The sequence below is a fragment of the Chelonia mydas genome, chromosome 4 (genome assembly GCF_015237465.2).
Source record: "Chelonia mydas isolate rCheMyd1 chromosome 4, rCheMyd1.pri.v2, whole genome shotgun sequence".
NCBI classification, from domain to species: domain Eukaryota; kingdom Metazoa; phylum Chordata; order Testudines; family Cheloniidae; genus Chelonia; species Chelonia mydas.
Genome location: NC_057852.1, coordinates 70,372,157 through 70,394,845, shown reverse-complemented (window position 1 = coordinate 70,394,845; position 22,689 = coordinate 70,372,157). Strand labels below are relative to the sequence as shown.

The 22,689-nt window shown below is 41.3% G+C and overlaps 1 protein-coding gene across 17 annotated transcripts in view; it reads right to left on the bottom strand.

The window, feature by feature from the left end:
• The window catches only part of CLCN3 (chloride voltage-gated channel 3), a 130,067-nt gene that overhangs the window by 26,192 nt on the left and 81,186 nt on the right, over positions 1-22,689 (bottom strand). For all 17 annotated transcript variants that reach the window (XM_043545982.1, XM_043545983.1, XM_037897523.2 and 14 more), the window contains 5 exons: positions 9,599-9,756; positions 6,931-7,030; positions 3,839-4,026; positions 2,514-2,636; positions 908-1,114 (listed from right to left, as the gene is read on the bottom strand). In XM_043545982.1, coding sequence (XP_043401917.1) covers positions 908-1,114; positions 2,514-2,636; positions 3,839-4,026; positions 6,931-7,030; positions 9,599-9,756 — 776 coding nt within the window. The remainder of the gene's footprint in view (positions 1-907; positions 1,115-2,513; positions 2,637-3,838; positions 4,027-6,930; positions 7,031-9,598; positions 9,757-22,689) is intronic.

The following is a 22,689-nucleotide window of genomic DNA, read 5'->3' as shown; positions in this document are numbered from 1 at the left end:
TCCTTTTCCAATTCTTGTACATTACCAGGTCTGCTTTGAAGGTTTTGTAGTACTTAAAATATAATTAGACAAAACAGACAAAGAGCAGGAAAATTATGCCCATTTTTACAGATGAACTGAGCCACAGAGAGATTAAGTGAGTTGCCCAGGGTTACAGAGGCACTCTGGGTTAGAGCTGGGAATTGAAGCCAGATCTCCTGAGTTCCAGACCAGTGCCTACTCCACAAGACTAACCTCCTCCAGTAGTATGGGAGTTAAACATACAGAACTGCAGCATGGGTGGGCAGAACTCAGAGAATTTTTTCCTGTTAAAAATATGAGAGATGCTATTGAAAAGTAGGATTATGCTGCAAAAAATCAGGATATCAGGCTACCTTCTGACACTGAACTTGCTTCTGTTAATATGGCATTAGATGCAATGCAAACTGCTTTCTGTCATTTGTGCCATGGCCAGCAGGGACTGGAAGGGCTGCACAGGACTGTGGTCACCAGAGCAAAGGGGACACACGTCTAGAGTAACTTCATCTACTCCTCTGTCTCAGCAGTTTGTTAGCGAGTTCAGAGATAAATCCATTGTGCTCCTCATTGTCAAGAACAGTTATTATAATGTGGGGTCTAGAAGATGGAGTGTAAAGCAACACTAAATGTGGATAAGAGAGAAGGGAAGGATTTTTCAGGGCTCTGACAAGAACGTAGGTAACCTTTGGTGGAATACGGTGATCCCTGACCTGAGAATATAATGATTAATAATCCAAACCTATACAATAGCTAAAAGAACACATGACATGTTTTAGACTTTGTTTTAATCAAAGGATTTTCACGGTTTACCAATCTTTTGATTATGGGAATTTATTCTAAAACTGTATCCTTTTTTATGCAATAGGTAAAGGTTTTAAGAGGAACTTACCTCCCTTTTTTTAGCTTCATTTGTACTGTACTTTGGAAAGAGGTAGGAAAAAATATTCCCACAGCAACAGGCAACATGTACCAGAGGACCCTCCTTTCCTAAGCTCAAACCTGATGCTACAGCCAAGACTAAAGTGATGGTTTTTATCATCAAGGTCCATTTGCCCAAGTAACCTCGGATGATGAAGCCACTCAAAATAGTTTTAATCTAGAAGGAAAAAATACTCCATGTTAGACTTCATTTTTCTTAGAACAAATGCTACTTTTATGTTTATAAGCTATTATCTATAATTGTAGAATCACAACTTAAATTACTTGATTGGAAAGAAGACTTTTACCTGCAGAACTATAAAAACACTTTTTTGAGTGCTATTTGCACTCAGTTTGTTTGCCAGAAGCATAACATTCACATTGAATATAGTACAGTTACACTATACTTTAAGGAGATATATCTATACTTAAATCAGCAAAATATGGCAACTCTATTCATTATATTGAACAGAAAATAAACCTGGAGTAAATTACAAGACTGTATTAAAGAGTTTTGCAATGTAACCTGACAAATGACGATCATAAATTCCTGCAGCACAACCAAACTCACTGTGAAAACTACACTCGGCTATGCCAATTAATTTACAGATGTTTTAATTACAATAATATACTGTTTTTGCCAATGTCACCCTTCCCTATATTCTCCCCTATGTTTTATTATAACTGCACCCAATATCTAAGAGCAATGGCTTGACATACTAATGATGAGGAAGATCGGCTGTTTTTCACTAGAAAAGAGTTTATATTTTTATATATTTTTTATATTTTTCTAATATATTACTTTGCCTAATAATTGCTTTGTCATCATACCTGAAAAAAAAAAAAACAAAAAAAACTATACCATCTATTCATCACAGTAAAGACTGAGCACTGCAAAAAATTTTGGTCAATTGTGCACATAAAGTAAAGGTTTGTCGAGTAAATTTAGAAACTGATTTGGAATTTGGCTTTGGGACCTCAAATCCCTACATATTTGAGGAAATACAGAACACTTAGAAACAAAAACATACAAATTCTCCTAGAATTACTAGAAGAGTCATGCTACTGACCAATTCTGAAATTAGAATGGCAAAGAATAGACGTAAAAAGAACAAGATTTCACTATTTTTGACCAAACATTTTTACCTTATGAAATGACTGTCAGTTTATGTTACTAAAGAAGATTATGGCCATGTAACAAAAGATGAACTACTATATCAAAGGACCTCATACTGTTACAATTAGTTACTGTTCTATCATTGCTAAACTGACAAATGGGAAAAACAATCACTCTTTGGAGGTTTTCAAAAGAAACCAAAGGTTTCCTGTAAAACTAGGCCAACCAGAAACTGATGGCAAAACCTGAGAACTCAGGCAATATTCTGAAACCTTTTAATATCTATTTCAGTAGTGCTTAATAATGTCAACATTATTTCAATTTTAATTCTTATATTAACATAATCCATCACAGATACAGTATTCATTCTTGGCTTCCCTTTTGCCCAGGATTATAAGGCAACGGGACCTTTTATATTAGCCTTAAATTTCCATTATGATACAAAGTCTTCAGACCCTACCTCTGGAATCCCAGAGCCACAGGCATAGGGAGCAAACACCTTCACCAGAGAAACTGCTAGGAAGGCAAAGCTCAAGGCCCAGAAAATGTACATGATGTAGTTCATAATGTATGATCCTGGACCCTAAAAGTAAACAAATAAAAAAAAAAAAACACAATATAATTTGATTAATGTATAAACTAAATGTATTCGACATTTCTAAACAAAAGCGATCTGGAAATACTCTTGCTGCAAAAAAACTTTTACACATATATCCCCACACTAACAAAAGCAAAATGTTACTACAGCAAGAAAATTATTAATTTTGTTTGAAACACCTTGAAGTCATTACATTAAGTAAACTGTAGTAAAGCCTGAGCTATACAAGTTTTGGCTGTTATAAGAGTCTGTATCAAAATCAAACTATGAGTGCAACAAATAAATCTAGAAGTCATAGCACAGGAGGTTTTTGCAACTCAGATGCTAAAATCTAATGAATACAGTGTATAAAAATCTATTTTTGTAAGGTGTATGCTGCTAGAAAAGATTAATAAAACCAACTTGTTTTTAGCTTTATTAATACAAGTCTTATTTTTGTTTATTTTCAATAAAAAGAAAATACTGCTAAAAATTTAGCTTTTATATATACCCACAATCAGAAATACAAATTCTCATGCTCTCATTTAGAAGATGAGCCTTTTAGGCATTTCTATTGTGCTTACCACTGTAGCATCCAAGCCATTCACAAGTATTAATTAAGCATCATAACTTCCCTGTCAGTTGATTAAGTATTATCCCAATTTTACTGATAAAGAAAATGAGACGGAGGGAGGTTGAGACCTTGATCCTGTAAGCTGCTCTGCACAGGAAGACTCCTACTCCCATGTGCAGCCCCACTGAAGAATCCTTCCATACAGCAGCTTGCAGGATTAGGGCATATGGCCCTGCTTAGACTAAAGAGATTTTCTTGGTACAGCTAGATCAGCAAAAAATCACCTAGTGCAGATACAGTTACACTGACATAAAAGTGATTTTGCCAATATAGCTTATTCTGGTTTGGTGAGTAAAATACTCTGTACTGGCAAAAGCACTTTTATGCCAGTATAACTACACTGGGGCTTTTGTCAGCACTATGCTGCAAACAAAAATCACAACTCTACCCAAGACATAAAAACTTCAGTGTAGATCTGGTCTAAGTGATTTGCCCAAGTTTACACAGAAAGATTGTGACAGAGCCAATAAAAGATTCCCAGTTTAGTGCCTTACCTTAAGACCATCCTTCCTCCCCGTCTATTAATTCTCACCAAAACAACTAAACAATGCCTTCACTAAAGGGTTATACTTACTTCTGCTTGACCAATTATTAGTTCTGCCCATGTTTTCCACTGTGGACATTTGTCTCTTTCTTCAAATGTGGCCTCATTTGATCCCCAACAACACTGTTCATGGTTAAACCACAAAGCACTAAGGCAAATGCCTTCCTTTAAGTCAGTCATCCAATCAGCAGCAATGTCTATCAAACCTGCCAATGCCCCTGTTTAACAAACAGTTATGTATTAGCTTCTGGAAATTAAAAAAATTGAACAAAAACAGTGACATCCATTGACGTACCCTAAAAGAGCAGACAAACCTAAAGTAACAGATATGAGGAACAATGGAAATATAGAAAAGTTGCGATCAAATACTGTTAACTGAGTTTGTGTACGGATCCAGTTTGCAATGAGGATAAGCTAGCTTTGGTCTTTTGCTCTAGAATCCAGTAGCAGATAAATTACAAATACTCAGATTAAACAAATAATTTCTGATGATTTAAGGCACAGTTCAACAGTCCAAAAAGTTAAGGATATAAAGAGACAGATGGGACTGCTGTATTTTTATGATCAAATAAATATTTTTATCTTGTAAACTGAAGCATTTTGTATCTCAACTGAATCATAACAGCAACCATGAACAGCGGTAACATAATTCATTCTTATCTTACCAAAAATACATTAAAACACAAATGATACACCAAATAAAGCGAAGTATTTCAAACACACTGCTTGAAACAATCAACATGAAAAAACATAGCATGATCTTGGGAAGTGCTGAGTACCCACAATTCCCACTGAAGTTAATGAGAGATATAGATGGTCAGCACCTCTCAAGCTCAAGCCTTTAGAGCCAGGAATATCTGTTGCAAGTGCAAGTTGAAAATTCCAGTCAAAACAAGCTCTTGAAAAGCAGGCATTATCTAGTTTCAGGAAACTGCTTAAAAGAAAGAGTTAAAAAGGCAATTTTACAAAAGAAGGATGGCTTCTCACATTAGCAGTTTAGTTAGAAGTTGCAGATGAACCCAACAGTTCACTGATCACTAATCTCTCGTAACAAAACTATTTTATTTTTAAAAATCCATACAGTTCACAACTGGAAGTAGTGAATTTTGATCTGAAGTGGAAAAGAGCTTCAACCAGTGTCTCTAGAGAGACACAGACAGACCCACATGGGTAAAGCTGTTTTAGGGAAATACTAGTAATATTTACTAGCACTCTGGTCCTAATGAAGTCAACTGCAAAACTTTCACTGACTCCAGCAGGGCCAGATTTCATCCTATACAAAGATTCAAAACATACGAACATAAAATCAGTAAACATGGTTGGAATTAAAACTGCACACTGGTTGTTCAGGATAAGGATGGAGATTTGTTCAGGATAAGGATGGATATTTGTGGGATGTAGGTGGCAGAAGGTGGTAGCTGAGATTGAGAAAAGGAACTGACAAGGAGCATAGACAGAGTGGAAAATACTTAAACTTCTAATTTGCTTGCTTTTTTAGGATTTATGTTGGTGAGACATCCAGTGTAGCAATTTTAACCACACCGTCAAGTTTTTTGTATAGATAATGACTTAATTTAGACTTTGTGGCATTTTTGACCCAAAAGATCCCAAATGCTTTATACTAATTATACACACACATTTTATCTATATATACACATGCATATGCATACACACACACACACACACTATATATTATGAAGATTACTCATTTACATGTGATTATGCACACATACATGGTGATTATTGCCATTACATTTGCCATGCCTCTCTGACCACCTCATCTACACTCCGCACACTAATTCAACCCTCCTGGGATTTATTCTCCTCCTGGAATTTATTCTAGTATTTATGTAAAACTTGTTAGGATAATTGGGCATGAAGGTGGTCATGGCTTCACATTCATAAGCACTGCAGCCTTTTCAAATTATGCTAATAAAAGCCTAATAAGTCCCATAGCATCTGCAGGTGACCACACATGGTCAGGAGGACTTTAGTTTTGTGTCTTATCCTAAAAATATATGAAAAACAAAAGATGAAATTGAGGCCAAAGGACAACAGAGTTTACTTGTTACAGCTAATATCTTGTATTAGGAACTTAGATTTCATTCATGGATGTCAAACAGAAATGTTAGTTAGACTAGTCACAACTGAATGCAGCTCATGGACTATGAGAGTGGATCTATCAAAACTGGAAAGTTCTAATGGCTACTCATTGGTCTATCTGAAATGTGCTGATGGAGTCAATCAAGTTCCTAGTGAGACATGCATCCACAGCAGAAATCCCACCATCATAGGGTACACCTACACAGCAAAAAAATAATTAAATCCCAGTGGCAGCAAGTCTCAGAGCCCAGGTCAACTGACTAGGGTTCACGTTGTGCGGCTAAAAATAGCAGTGTAGCTGTTCAGGCTTGGGCTGGAGACTGAAACCCAGTGAGGGTCTTCGAGCAACCAGAGTGAGAATGTCTACACTATTATTTTTAGCCATGCAGTTCAAGCCCCATGCACCCACATTACTTGACTCGGCTGAGGCTCACTGCCACGGGTTTTTTTGTTTGTTTTTTGCTATGCAGGTGAACCCATTGTGAATACTGACACTTTGTTGGGAATCTCAAGGAAGGGAGCTAGAACTGAATGGAAAGGAATAATGAACTACCACATCACCTCAAAAAGTAAGGCTCTTCCAGGCCAGGACTGAGGTATGTAGTTCACTGTGAAGAATTTTCACCCTGGATGAAATCCTGAACCCATTGAAATCAATGAGAAAACCCCCCACTCACTTCACTGGGCCCAGGATTACCTGCTGTGTGGACATAAACGGTCTCTCAATCTCTTAAAGCCTATCATTCTGGAACTTTTCACAAGACTTATATTACTTACTTGATTTTTAACCTTGCTCCACTAAAATGAGATCACACTATTAGCCTGATCCTGTTCAGCTGTTATATGAAAATATTTTCGCCTCATTTATGCATTTACAATAACGGGGTTCTGGCCAGATATCAGAACAATATAATGGTAATTGTTAGTACAGGGACACATAAAAACACATGTACTATGGAAACTCATGAATGATCAGAAAAGTTTGGAAAAGTTATGAAATTGTATTCTATTGTCTTTACCTGATGCCAAACCAGTTAGTGTGACTACTAGCCATCCTGACCATGCATCATACAAACTTTTTGTCATCTCCCAGGCTGATTCTTTCTTCTTGCTGTTAATCTGCAAATAGAAATCATCAGGTCTGTATCATTTTCTTCCCCTGTTCTTGTGGGATTTTCACATTACAAAAGGAGTGAGAAAATTGTGTAACAAACAGAAAATATAATTGTAAAAGCACAAAAATGTAACAGCCGTAAAATTATTGCTATATTTTTAAACAGATTTCAAATTAACAAGATTTCTTTAAAATAAAAAAAACAGCATACATGTTGGCACTCCCATAATAGACATTCAAAGTGTCCTTTAAATGTCTCTATAAAACTAGCCTTCACAAGTTCCCCCCCACCCCCCTTCTAAACACTGTGGCTACAAAGGCTTATACAATTTACAGTAGCTATATGAATTCCACAGTTGTTCAGTGACCATAAACTCAGTACCCTCTGCTCTAGCTTCTCAAGTCCTGACCACTGAAGCTAAAGAAACAACTTTTAGTTATCAGTAATATTAGTGTCAATCCTCTAGACCGGGGTGGGCAAACTATGGCAAACTACAGCCCCCCATAGTGCCACAGGCCCCGTGCTGCTCTCAGAAGTGGCCGGCACTACGTCCCTGCAGCCCGGGGCGGGGGTGGGGGGGGGGCAGAGGGCTCTGTGCATTGCCCTTGCCTCCAGGCACCGCCCCCCACAGCTCCCATTGGCCGGGAAAGGGGAACAGCGGCCAATGGGAGCTTCGGGGGAGGTACCTGGAGGCGCAGCAAGGGCAGTGCATGGAGCCCTGTGCGCCCCCACAGCGGCCGCACAGGGACATGGTGCCAGACGCTTCCCGGAGCGGCGTGGCATGGGGCCAGGGCAGGCAGGCAGGGAGCCTGCCCTGGCCCCGGTGAGTGCTGCGGCCAACCCGGAGCTGCTTTAAGTAAGCAGCGCCAGGCCGGAGCCCACCCCCCACAACTCCCTCCCTGCACCTCGCACCCCAACTCCCTGCCCTGAGCTCCCTGCTGCACCCTGCCCCCCCCGTGCACCCTAACCCCCTGCCCCACCTCACACCCCTTCTGCACCCCAGCTCCCTGCCTTGAGACCCCTGTTGCACCCCGCACTGCTCCTGCACCCCAACCCCCTGCCCTGAGCTCCCTCCCGCAGTCCGCACCCCTCCTGCACTCTGCAGCCCGACCCCTCCTCTGCCTCAATCTTTCTCTGAGCCCGTTCCTGCACATTGAACCCCCTCCCACACACCGCACTCCCTCCTGCACCCCCTCCCGCACCCAACATACAATTTCCCCACCCAGATGTGGCCCTCGGCCCAAAAAGTTAGCCCACCCCTGCTCTAGACCAACTACTACTGTGTGATCATCTTGCCTGCAGTTGAGCAGGTCTGGCATTCCATCGAATGGCACATACTCACCAGTACATCTTCAGTAAAAAGGTGAAGCTATGTTAACTATCACTTATTTACAACTAAGTTATGGAACAAAATTATTTAAAAATCAAAAATGCTTCACAGAAACAGATAACCCCACGCAACTCACATGATTAGATTGCACACATGTTCTCAGATCCATTGCACACAGACCTGTTTATCTGAGAGGGGCACTAAATGCCACAGTTATGGTTTGGTTGGGTTTTTTTAAAGCAATGTAGGATTTGCAGAAGCGGATCAGATCAGTCTACACAGTCTATCTTGTTTCCAAAACCAACAAATATGTGGTGCTTCAGAGAAAGGACTAGCCGACTGTTCAGTGTTGAACATAAAAGGAATTTCTTCCTGACTCCTCCAAGCAGACAGGTTAGCAGACTGATGTTTGCAATTTAGTTACCCTTAGTTTTTAACTATTTCTTTACATCAGTTTAAAAAAAAAAAAAAAGATTTCACATCTTCAAAATGCTTCCTTTTACAGGTACATTAATGGGAGTCTCTCAAAAGCACGACAATGACCTTTAAAACAGCTTACTTTCTTTTAAAGGATATAGTTTTGCCTTATTTAGAATAAACTGAGATCCCAATTCATGAAAGCATCTGTATGCAGCAAAAAACTTAAGTCCCAGGGTCCATGTAGGTGCTTATGTGCTTTCCTGATTAGGAGCCTGAAGGGTTCAGATTTTCAGAAGAGCCCAGTATGAAAAGATAGGTTTGTGGGATGGGGCAGATTTGGGAGAGAGACTTTCCATTTAAACTAAGGCCTGGTCTATGCAATTTTTGTATTGATAACTATTTTGGTTCAGTGCGAGTTTTTTTTTTTAAATCAAAATAAGTATACCACTATAGCAGTGCCTTATACAAGTATAGTTTATTTCCCTTAGTGAATGGGAAGGAGCTATACTAGTACAAAAATGTATACTGGTACAAATGCATCCACATTTGGGGGCTGAAGGAGGGGTTGTTGTGGACATGGCCTCTGTTTTCAATGCCTTAAATTACTGTTTGCCTTCCTAAACTATAATGCTATCTCATTGACTGAGACTCCAATCCAGCAACAGATGTAAGCACGTGGGTGAGATTTAAGCATGTGACTGAAGCCAATGGAACTATTCACATGTTTAAAGTTATGCACATGGTTATGTGTTGCTGGATCAGACCTTAATCCAAATACACAACATTAAGTTATTTCTAATTATTGTGATTGATCTCAAGTACCCGTCTGTGCCTTTCTCTGTCTTTGCACTTCTCTCGCACCCAGTCAATGGTGTGGAAGTCATCGTATGTTCCAACTCCAGGAATGGGTTCATCCAAGAGGTCCAGTAAGTGTGTTGAACTATTAATGCTTCCTCCATTTGTCATTGTATAATGAGTTCCTGTGGCAGAGAAAGGATGAGAAATTATTACATTCTGCAATAGAATAATTTTTTGTATAAACCTTTCCCTGTAAGTGCTTTAATTTTCAAAAAATGTATGTATATACGATCTCCATTTGGAAAATTTCTATATATTAAAGGTTTTTGATTGTAGGGGGGAGGTTGTATTTTTTTTTTTCCAAATCACCACCATCTTTCTAGACATTTTTTCAAATTAGTAGCTTGTTCAAATGTGTTAGTGTAAAAGACTAAGGAAACAGAAAATAATCAATAACTCCAGTAAGAATTCAGCTGAAACAGCACCCAAGGCTCTAGCTCCAAATCAAGCCTCACTGTGCTAGGAACAGTATGAACATATAGTATGAGACAGCGTCTGTGCCAAAAGCGCTATACTTGGCCTTAGCCAAAAGACCACAAAAGTTTATTATTTTAAATGTGCACATTATACATCAATATCTTAAGCAGGTAAAAAAGGACAGCTGTTGGAATATTCAGTATTTACTGAATTTTCTCCTCCAACAGTCTTTGCTTAGGCCCATGGCTGTTGCTGTCAGTATTTTCTTTCTTGTGTTCAGCTGCAATCTGAATTTTAGCAGTGCTGACTTAGTATTTCCATTGGTTAAATATTCATCAACACAGTCTGCAAGCTACTTGATTACTCTCTGTGTGGATTCTTGAGCAAGTTCGGTAGCATACTGTGAAAAATGAGTAGCTCTCGTTATTGTTTTACTACACATAATGGACTAAATTTAGGAAAACTTGACTGTAAAAAACAAAAACAAAACAAAACAAAAATCACAAAAACTGGCAGAGGTGAGGTGTGTTCTCTAAAACTACTTTAAACTCACTGTTGAAACTAACTAGATTTCAAGTAGATGATGTCCCTTTAAGATTACCATTATTACTTGCCTAGATCCTTGATTACAAATGTCTCATAGCCGATGGTTATTGTAAAACAAGCATAAGCAGCAATAAAAGTGATTAAAACAGAGAGCTGACCTAGCAGCAACACAGGACTCAGAAAGCAGTGTATCCAAGTTTGAGTACCCAATGCCTGGCCCTTACTCCCCAGTCAGGCAGAGGCTGGGAGTGCTGTCTAAAGAGCCAGTCTCATACCACTCTTTCACTCTGCTCCTTTGTAGCTGGCACATTTGGCAGCACCAGCATTCTCCCAAGACAGATGCTTCCAATGAATAGGTTGAAGGAGCACAGGAGGAGCGTGGAAAAAATAAATCAACCTTTTCTCCAACACATAACACTGACTATATAAGGGAACAGCAATCACCGCAGCAATTATTTTTTCGCTCTTGACCTGTGAATTATGCTTTGCATAATTTGCACAATCTTAATGTGGAGGTTAAACATAGGATCCACTGTGCCAGTGTATCCTTTGGAAAGTTGCTCTGTCGTGTCACAGAATCATAGAATATCAGGGTTGGAAAGGACCTCAGGAGATCATCTAGTCCAACCCTCTGCTCAAAGCAGGACCACTCCCCAATTTTTGCCCCAGATCCCTAAATGGCCCCCTCAAAGGTTGAACTCACAACCCTGGGTTTAGCAGCCCAATGCTCAAACCACTTCACAAAGCTAGTGAAGACATGCCCTTACCATGCAAACACTAATATTACCACCTTACAACATGGGACACACACATTGTAAACGAGATTAACACATGTAGCAATTTACAAGCATTCAATAATATCTAAACACTAAGCACATTTTTACAACTCTAATACCCATTTTAACAGTGCTAAGACTCAAAAGTGACATGGGCACTTAGGCTTCTAAACACCAAGGAAAGCCAATGAGACTTAGGCTCCCAAGTCAGATGTTGAAACATCTGGATACCTTTAAGGAGCAACACGTAAATACTTTTTAAAAAATCTGGGCCCATGTCTCTTTTGAAAATGGGACTTTGGCTTTTTTTAAAATTTTACCCTCTAGCCTTAACTGAAGTTGAGATTTCAAAAACTAGGAACCTAAAATTAGGCTCCAAAATCCATATTTACGGACGTGATTGACTTTTAATAATGAAGAGCACTTCACAGTTCCCATTGACTACAGTGGGAGGAGATGCATGCTCAGCACTTTTGAAAAATCACACAGGTGTCAAAATATGGATTTTGGAGCCTAATGTTAGCCTGCCACTTTTGGAAATCTCGGCCTAAACCAAAAAGCTGTCACAGCTACGGGTTTGGGACAACTACGGATTCTGTTCTAACAAATCACATGTCCTCTTGAGATAATTCACCAGTATGGCTCCTCTCCCTTGACACAAATGGATTCATCTGATTGAGATCAAAGGATGCTTTGCACATTTTCATTTGATATTTCTGGAGTCTGAACTGTTAATTTTGCTAAGCACGCAGCACTGTTGTGACTTCACCAGAGACTACCATAAAACCGTCAAGTTACATTACTTAGGGCTTTGTTTTCAAACAGGTATTTGGTAACTGTTTTCCCTACCCCTCTTCTCAACATCGGCATTTGAAGCATGGTCCCAAAAACTTCAACTCCCCATTGCAGATGGCCTCAGTCACAACAGAACTTGGGTTACTCTCGCATCTCTGAGACCAGAGGTCACATCAAGACAGGTTCCACTGCTGATTACAGTGCATATCACTGAAGCAGAGGGAGGCACCAGTGGTCACTGGTAACTGACAGAGTGACTCATCATGAAGGTAAGCAGCAGGAACCAAGGTTAATAGTCATAAAAGCATAACACATCAGCAACCACCCATTCACGACCTGTTCTCCACATAAGCAAAGTACAAGAGAGGGCTGTGATGAAAACAGGACTGGAAACCCAGGACTCCAGAGTTCTAAGCAAAGAGGTTTGTGTCTTTAGAGATCAGCAGATGGAAACTAAGATCCTGGTCTACAATGCAGTAGTCAGCCCCACTCTTCCTTATGGGTGCGAGACCTGGGTGACATACTGAAGATATCTTAAGTGTCTGGAATGGTACCAACCTCTATGCCTTAGGAAGAGTCTCCATATCAGGTGGGGATACCATTGCTACCATTGTTAGCAGTGTTCTCTCTGCTGCTAACATCACCAGTGTTGAGGCGAAGATTATGAAACATCAACTTCACTGGGCTAGTCATTGAGTGCCGAAGGCTGATACTTGTCTTCCAAAACAAGTCCTATTTTCTCAACTTAGTCATGGTAAGAGGACTGGTGGGGGACATAGGAAACACTACAAGGACACCCTGAATGTCTGTCTTAAGAAGGGAGGCATTGACTCCACAAATTGGGAAGAGCTGGCTGGTAATAAACTGCAATGGTGTTGCATCATACATCAAGACTCAGCCTATTTCGAAGAGAATCGCCTTGCTCAAGAGGCTGAGAAATGGCAGAGGAGGCAGGAAAGGGTACAGCATCCTGGCCAGCAGCTGTGCTTTCTTTATGCAACCGCCTGTCACATATGTGGAAAAACCTGTAAAAGCATGACTTGGACTCCTCAAGTCATTTTAAGTCTCATCAATGACTTTTTCCCCCGGCAGACATCATCCTCATATCGAGGGATAGCCGACGATGACTATGCTTTGCAGTACTTGCAAACTATGCTTTGTTGCCTGAGAGGAAGTAAAAAAGAGAAAATGGGCCCAAATGGCAGTGATCTCTTATTGCATATTTATATTGTAGTAGTGCCTTACAGCAAGCTACCACATGGATTGTGTGAGAGAAAACGCAAGCCAGAGCTAGCAAAACAGCTGCAGAAAGCAGTTCAAGACTAGCCTAGCCTGCGCCTCTCCTCTCCTCTCCCCTCCCTCTCTAGACCCAAAACTACGTAAGGAAACCCCACCTCTGGGGGCATTAGAATCTATATGGAGTTACTCTTCCCCATTGTCATGTGATGTTTGAGAAAGAAGCTGCAAGGAGGAGCTGGTCAAAGACTGAGGGCTTCTCTGCACTTGAAAGTTACTTTGGATTGAGTTTTGGGGGGATAAACTGCCTTGCCTCCACACAAGAGATTTTTTCCTCAAATTATCTGTCATTTCATTTCATATTGCAGTTAACGTGGCATTATCTGCCACTTTCCCAACCGGAAAGTTCTAGAAATCGGCATTTCTGATATCTCCCAATACAAATCTTCAGTAGGGTTGCCAGGTGTCCAGTTGCCCCTGCTGCTCCTAGGCAGAGGAATGGCCATGGGGGCTCGGTGTGCTGCCCCCACCCCAAGCGCTGGCTCTGCAGCTCCCACTGGCCCTAGGAGCCGAGGGACACGTTGCTGCTTGTGGGGAGCTGCCCAAGGTGAGCACTGCCCAGAGCTGGCGTCCCAAAACCCCTCCTGCGCCCCAACCCCCAGCCCTGAGCCCCCTCCCACACCCAAACTCCCTCCCTCCATTGGTCAGTATAACTCTTAGTTAACCGGAATTTTTGACTAACCAGCACCCCCAATCCCCCCAACATGCCGGATAACAAAGGTTTTACTGTAATTAATCCACTTTAGAAGCAGATTTACTCAAATATGGAATGAGTTACCCCACAATAAGTTGTGTGTGACCGCATCCCCATTTTGAACTAATTGTTTTGCTTCTGGCAGTCCTCCCACTGCTATCCCACACTGCACTGCTGCTCTCCTGGACTGCAGTGTCTGTTTACTTACATGCCCTTGTGCTCTAATTCTCTAGGGTAATCTTCACTGGATGTCATCTCCCTGATTAAACGCTGGAGTACAGCCAGATGTACCCCCTTGTGATTCTAGCTCATGGTGAGTTCACAAACCCAGAGTAACATCACGATTATAGAAGCCATGCTCCAGGTACAGATATGCACTTCCTTGGCCTTTGGGAAGAGGAGCAGGTCCAGTCCCATCTAAGAGCAGTCACCAGAATGCCAAGAGGTACGAGAGGATATCCAATCAAAGGCAGGAGAGAGGGCACTCCCAGGTGCAGTACAGTACCACAACAAATGAAAGCCATTCTAGCAGTTATAAAAATGCCAAGCACAATAACAAAACCTTGGGAGATATGCGCCTATTAGGAACTAGACTGGATTCTCGCAAGGGAGGCCACCACTGAATCCTGGTACATTCTGCACAGCAACAAATAAACCCAAGTAGGCCCTGAAAAGCATCGTGAATAGGTGGGGATTGCCATGGATAGCCAGGATCTCTTCAACTTGAAAAACCTCAGAGGCAGGCTCAGCACTGAAGACCAGGGAGAGCCCCAAACCCAGACAGAAAACAAGTCTGACAATGCCTGGGAGGGGACCTCTTCCTTTAAGTATTGTGTGTTTTAAACACCGTGTTTTGGGTACCATCATGGTGCCACCAAGTTGGGCAGATATGAGCTAGGAGCTTCTCTCTACTTGCTTGGCTTTTATCTGCCCACCCTCCCCCGGGGTGCTCAAAATAGAATCCATGCCAGAGAATTTAAGCTCCAAAGTGTTTATTTCTCTGAAACATTAAATCCCCCAAACATGTGCCCCACTACCACCACCTTCCTGTGCTGCTTAATGCTCCCTCTCACTCCTGGTCAACTGCCTTGTCCCTACTCAAGATGGCCACACAGTGGGGGGTGGGTTAAAAAGAATCAAACACATTGCATGGCAAGCATGTTTACTGTAGCATCAGATACAGAATAAGAAAAGACAGTAAGAGAAGTACTTGAATTCACAATTTGACAAATGCTGTGAGCTTTTAGCTACCTTTACGTTTTATGAGATAAACTGGGCAACAGCCATATTACAAAATACATATGATTGTAAGACATTCATGGTTATTTTTAATCACACTCTCAGCATTGTTAATCCCTTGAGTTCAGAACAATTATTCATGGCAGGCCAGGACAAGCCCATGAGAATAGAATTCCAAACCTGAAGAAAAAGCAACATTTTATCATTGCTGGCACAGAGGCTAGAATTGGGACAGTAGCTACTGTGCTATTTCTTTGCCCCTCTGGCACCTGATACATCGTTATCCCCATGGACAGGACCATTATCCGTGGCTGAATGCCTGACAAGTCTTTTGGGGATGAGAAAGAGGACACAAGAGGGCACGTTTAGTGGCCTTGTGGCTGCATCCCAGAGAAGAGAGAAGAATACAAAAGAGTGGAGGGATGGTTTCCTTCAACATGATACCAAGAAGAGAGAAAAGATGCTCTCACAGATTCTGGGGATGATGAACAGGCAGACAGCTCTGCTTGCGAAAATGGTGACACTATGTTCACGGCCATCACCCTAACCTAGCCATGTCCTGCAGCCCCTTGAAAACACTGTATATGCTGGAAGTACTTCATCCTTTCCCCAGCTACAAGGAACTGACCTTTCCTCACTACTGCGGATCCCAAGACAAAGAACAGTGAAATTCCTACAACTATATTGCTTGCCATGCCACATCCCAAGACATGGAGAACTGTTTCAGCCCCACCTACACATTTGTGACCTCATCAGCACAATCATGTGTGCACTCAGCACTTGCGTGTCTTGCCACAATTCCATTGGTTTTAAATTTGCACTGTACGATGATCAGTAAAATTCTTTATTACTCTTTCAACTGAGTTGTAAATAATAAAATCCTTGCACAAAGCATAATTAAATTCTTACCCAAGGAACAATAAAATCAACCTAGCCTTAAAGTAGGAACACAATGCATCCTTGACCTTGTGTCCGTGACCAATGGTAACCTTTTGCAATCTATTTGGCTGTTCAGAAAGTCTCACAACCTTTGCCTCCCACCCATCTATGAAGCTGTCTCCCTTTCTCTCATAAATGTGCAAAACACAGCAAGCACCTATCTCATGAGGCAGCTATTCCTCAGCAGCCTCCAGTCATGAGCTACCCCTCCTTCCCTTCAGTCTTCCAAATGTACACACCACTGTCATTCTGCAGCTAGTTAAACAGGTCCTTTTTCCTAACCAAGTGTCAGTAAAAGGCTTCACAGATCAGGGAAGCAGAGGATAAGATGAGTCTCCAGAATGACAATAGAAATCACAACACAATTTATGTCCACAGTGGTCCTGGGAGCAAAAGTTCTATTTCTCATTGCAGAAAACAGGTTTGAGTTTCTAAAGATACTAGTACCACAGTCTTTTCCAGACCACCCCACATTAATATTAATGAATCTGCCATGGTGACCAGCCAGGCCTTGCAGCACTATGGAGAAATACCCTGTTCTGTTGATGAACGCTGAGGCCTTGTATAGGGGGCAAAGATATGCACATGGGTCCCACCAATGGTGCCAATACAATTTGGGAACCCCAACAATACAAATCCCTCAATAATCTCCTGTCCATTACCAAGCTTTATGATCAGGAGCAGCGGCACCCTCTTGATAGAAGCACAAACCTCCATGACAAAAGCCCTGACAATTGATCTACCAAAACTGGTAGCAATCAGGTGTGTCAACCTCCTAGGCAGTGATTGCCATGTGTTTCACCCTGTTGAGGGGAGCGCTTATATAGGTTTTCTGGCCTTGCAGCTCCACGATGAGCTCTGCACAGCAGCCTGTTTTATAATCCTTCTTATATTGTATTTCCATTACATGTTTTTAATGCTTATTGTCTCACTTCCTCCTGAATATCTCCCCAGGGCTGTTTCATTCCCTCCTCAGGAGCTCAACTGTCATCCTCTGTTGTCCTTTCACAGCTCAGTACAGTTAAAAATTGCCATCAGGAGGTTTGGAAAGCATCCGTGGCCCATTTCTAGATTATGGAAATAGGTTATTTAAAAAAAAAAGGTCAGCTAATAAGTTTTAACTTATGGGATAAGCCCTCAGTGGAGGTGTCAAGGTTCCTTCCCCACTCTGAACTCTAGGGTACAGATGTGGAGACCTGCATGAAAGACCCCCTAAGTGTATTCTTACCAGCTTAGGTTAAAAACTTCCCCAAGGTACAAACTTTTCCTTGTCCTTGAACAGTATGCTGCCACCACCAAGCGTTTTAAACAAAGAACAGGGAAAGAGACCACTTGGAGACGTCTTCCCCCAAAATATCCCCCCCTCCTCCCCAAGCCCTACACTCCCTTTCCTGGGGAAGGGTTGATAATAATCCTCACCAATTGGTACAGGTGAACACAGACCCAAACCCTTGGATCTTAAGAACAATGAAAAATCAATCAGGTTCTTAAAAAAAGAAAAGAAAAGGTAAAAGAATCACCTCTGTAAAATCAGGATGGTAAATACCTTACAGGGTAATCAGATTCAAAACATAGAGAATCTCTCTAGGCAAAACCTTAAGTTACAAAAAGACACAAAAACAGGAATACACATTCCCTCCAGCACAGCTTATTTTACAAGCCATTAATCAAAAGAAAATCGAATGCATTTTCTAGCTAGATTATTTACTAACTTTACAGGAGTTGGAAGGCTTGCATTCCTGATCTGTTCCCAGCAAAAGCATCACACAGACAGCCCAACCCCTTTTTTCCGCCCCCCCCTCCCCCAGATTTGAAAGAATCTTGTCCCCTCATTGGCCATTTTGGGTCAGGGTGCCAGCAGGGTTACCTCAGCTTCTTAACCCTTTACAGGTGAAAGGATTTTGCCTCTGGCCAGGAGGGATTTTATAGCACTGTATACAATAAGGTGGTTCTGGTGGGCTCCTGCCCATGAATGCCAGGGTGTGAAGGCTTCAGGGGAACTGCTGTCCAGTGTCTTGGGTTTGGGGGGGGGAGGGGGGGGAGAGGAAGAGGACACAGCAGGTTCCTGCCCCCATATTCCATGACATGAAATCCCACAGAAGGCACCAATGCATTCTGTTTAAATTGATTTACAAGTATAAGCCGGCGGGGGAAAGGTTTGCACACATTTCAGTAAATATTATTTCAAGCAGAAGAAAAGTATTTTTATGACATACTTGCCACTCCCAATCGCCACGCCACAAGCATTGCAACACTCCTTGCTTGCCATACTCTTTCTTGGCTCAGATAACAATGGTGGGCAGCAGGAGGCTAACACTTAGGACACATGCAGTATTCTCTTTATAATCAATCAATGGAAACTACAGGTATCTATTTGTCTAGGTGTTTGTAACATTACCCATCACTGTTGCATCTGCACAGCTACCCAAACATGTCACTTATGTGCATCACTTACAGGTACTGAAAGATACCCCTCTTATTACCCAATGAGGTTCAGTAAAAAAAACTACAGACAAAACTGAAGGCTGGTCTACACAGGAAAGTTAGGTGGACCCAGCAAGATCGCTCATGGGTCTGAAAAATTCATACTCCTGGGAGACATAACCCAACCTAAACTCCAGCATAGACAGCACTAGGTCAACTAAAGAATTCTTCTGTTGACCTAGCTACGGCCTCTTGGAAAGCTGGGTTTACTACAGCAATGGATTTACCACACAGTGGAAGAAGCCACCGTAGCAAGTGTCTATGCTACAGCTGTAGCTGTGCCACTGCAGCGTTTCTAGCGTAGACATAACCTCAGGCAAGTGTGGCCTGTGGAGTAAACAAGGTCCAGGGAATTCAATAATGAAGCCCAAGGTCACCTCATTTTTAAAACTTATGTATAACCTCTGATGATCACACATCCCAGAATGACATGCTCCATCTCAGTCTGAGAATAAGGCACAACCTACTCTTAACTTATGCAAACTGGATGTATCACTCAAACTGTCAATGCATCCCTCAGCTGGACAAAGTTTGGACATATCTATACCTGTCACAGGCACAGTTAGACAGGAATGATACTAATAATGTTTAGCACTTATATATTCACAGATCTCAAGTTCATTCACAGATCTCTGAACTTTCAAGAAGTGGATGTGTTACATCCACATAGAGATGGGGAAACTAAAGGATGGACAATGTCACACAGTGAGTCAATGGTAGAGCAAGGAAAAGACCCCAGGTCTCTTAAGCAAAAGTCCAGTTACTGCACACTATCTCTTATAGTAAGGACATGGTTTAAGAGCCTACCATACTACATCTGATGAAGTGAGCTGTAGCTCACGAAAGCTTATGTTCAAATAAATCTGTTAGTCTCTAAGGTGCCACAAGTACTCCTTTTCTTTTTGTGGATACAGACTAACACGGCTGCTACTCTGAAACCTACCATACTACAGTTATCACTGCTCAGCCATCCCTATTTTCCAGGGACAATCTCTAATGGGAGTACTCAGTCCTGCAAAATGGCTAGTTACTACTGTTCCAGCTGTTAGCACTGGGTGGTCAAGAATGCTGGCCCTCTCCTAGTGAAAAAGGAAAATATTTCAACTGCGTAACTGGCCGGTCATTGAAAATCAAGCTAGTAAGTCTACACTGGAGGTGGGGATTAGCCTACCTCCCTAACATCATCATCAAAACCTGCTGAGTGCTAAAATCAGAAGGAAGAGGGGCTTTTCAGAGGCAGTATACTAACCCCTGGCCTTACTTCACCTCTGTCACTTGCTGACAAGGGACACAGAGGGGGGTCTCCTGAAGTGCAGTGCACATGGTTCTGGGTCATTTAAAGTAGAAACAAAGTCCGCAAAAAATAGCTATACATTTGTGCCCATATATATGTGTATTTCTATACCAATCCAACGAAATAGCATTAAGCTTCTGATTAAACCAGACAAAAGTTTATTTAAAATTTTTATCTGTCTTCCATCAAAGAAATGGCAGTAATGAAGCGCTTAAAAACAAAATCTTTGTGGTGTGTACATAGGTTGTCATTCTACTTGAGAAAGAGTACCTAGTAAGCCTGATTCCCTGGGACAAGGCTTGGAGAACAGGAAAGGCCAGAAGTACACAGCAATGTGTGACAAACACCCATACCCACCAGGGCAAAACAAAAACAAAAAACCTAGAGTTAAAAAAAAAAAAAATTCAAGGGTAGTAGGACTAAAAAGAGGGGTGAATGGCAGCATAACAAACCAAAAGCCTTTTGGAGAATCACTTCCTCTGTCTATAAGACTGCAACTACACACCCAGAGGCTGTGCCCTCCATTTACTTCCAGTGAGTCCATACAACTTACTTCTATGGGGTACCTGTAGGTGAACATAAGGAGGTGAGGAAAGAAAGAGTCAATACTGGAAAGGTTAGTCAAAAAAGCTGCTGTACATGGTAGAGCACAAAAATGTAAATCAGGATTATTCAGTGTTTGATATTTAGGTGAGGGAAAACACTTGCTTATTCTGTCATTTTGATGCACTAGAAAAGAATTGTTTGTTTTATTTTTCAAACATGGGGGGAAATGTTTATCTGAAGGGTAAATACATGATTAGGAAGGAAATAATAACTTACTACTATTCATCTAGTTCTCACACTGTGCTCAGCACCTCACACACACATATGAGAAGCCATATATGGGTCACCACCCTGAAAAGTTCATGGTCTAAATAGACAACATGCAGACTATGGATTGGGAAAAACAAAGAAAGATGTAAATAGTATGGTAAAGATTTCACAGATACATATATTCCAAGGCCAGAAAGGATCACTGTGATCATCTACTCTTCCCGCCAATATACCACCACCCGTGGAACTTCCCCAGAATAATTCCTACAGCGTATCTTTTAGAAACACATCCAATAAATTTAAAAATTGTCAGTGATGGGGAACCAACAATGACCAAGTTTCAAAGCATCACATGCAAGATATATATAGCCTACTACACAGTACTTATTTATTAACTGTCTTGCAGGGCCAAAGGCAGGATCCAACAGAGGAGATCTACAAGTGAGCTTATGGCAGTCATGACATTTGGCTACCTGCCCAGGCCAGATATACCTTCTGAGTCTGGGGATACCTATTATAAACTGCCAGACATAAAACATTACCAATCACACAGGGCAAAGCATCCAGATAAACTGTAACTAGACACTAAAAGAATTCTGGCTAATGGATTCTGTCAATTTGATGAACTCATAGCATAAGAGCCTCACACCCATTTTGTATCCTGGCAAAGGAGGGGGCATGTTGGGGCTGAGGCCAAGGCCATAGCATACACAGTTCTTGGGTTCGGCGGGCAGCCCAAGAAACCTGGCTATTCAAAATCTAAGCCAGACAAGTCCCCCAAGATCTGTAAATTACACTGGAGACCTCTTCAGTCACAGCCTCTCCCTACTCATCCTGGCTCTGAATTTGTCATCTCATCCATGTTCAGCCTAAACAACTCTTTTTATGACTCTTCTTCCATTATAGATAAAATCACCCAGGAACAAATTCTAGCTTTGGATGGGTGTGTGCACACATCTCCTACACACATGAATATGGAAAGTCACAGTGTGGCCTTAAAGCTCTATGGTAGCTAGCTTCCAGACCACCCACCCCGCACCAGACATTAGATGTGTCTATAATCAAGAGCCCCATGCAACGACTAGCACACACAAGTAGATATTATTCTGTTCTGAGGTTTTGTACATATGTATGAAGAATGTGACTCAAGTTCTTCTTAGATAATTATATCTCTATCTGATATCTACAGGCAATAGAGCAGAGATTCTCAAACTGGGGGTCGGGACCCCTCAGGGGGTCACAAGGTTATTACATGGGGGGTTGCAAGCTGTCAGCCTCCAACCCAAACCCGCTTTGTCTCCAGCATTTTTAATGGTGTTAAATAGATACAAAAGTGTTTTTAATTTAGAAGGGGCGTCGTACTCAGAGGCTTGCTATGCGAAAGGGATCACCAGTACAAAAGTTTGAGAACCACTGCAATAGGGGGAATTTGTTGGTTTTGCTCCCTTAATGTGAATGCTGATCATGCAATTAAAGCCATGTAAAATATACTTAGGTACCATGGTGAAGGGTGCCTCAAATATACCATAGTAATTAATAATGCTGTCAGTTACTATGCTGTCTCACATTGGAAAAAACATTTCTCTAGATTTATAAAAACACTGACATCATAGATCAAATTTCAGACCTTACAGTAAGACGGACACTTTTATCATACGCAGTATTCAAGTAAGTACCATAGCTAGTAAATAAGTCACACAAGTCAAATGCTAGAACTCTTAAATAGTTTTGTTTAAGAACTTCAAAACACATTTTAAAT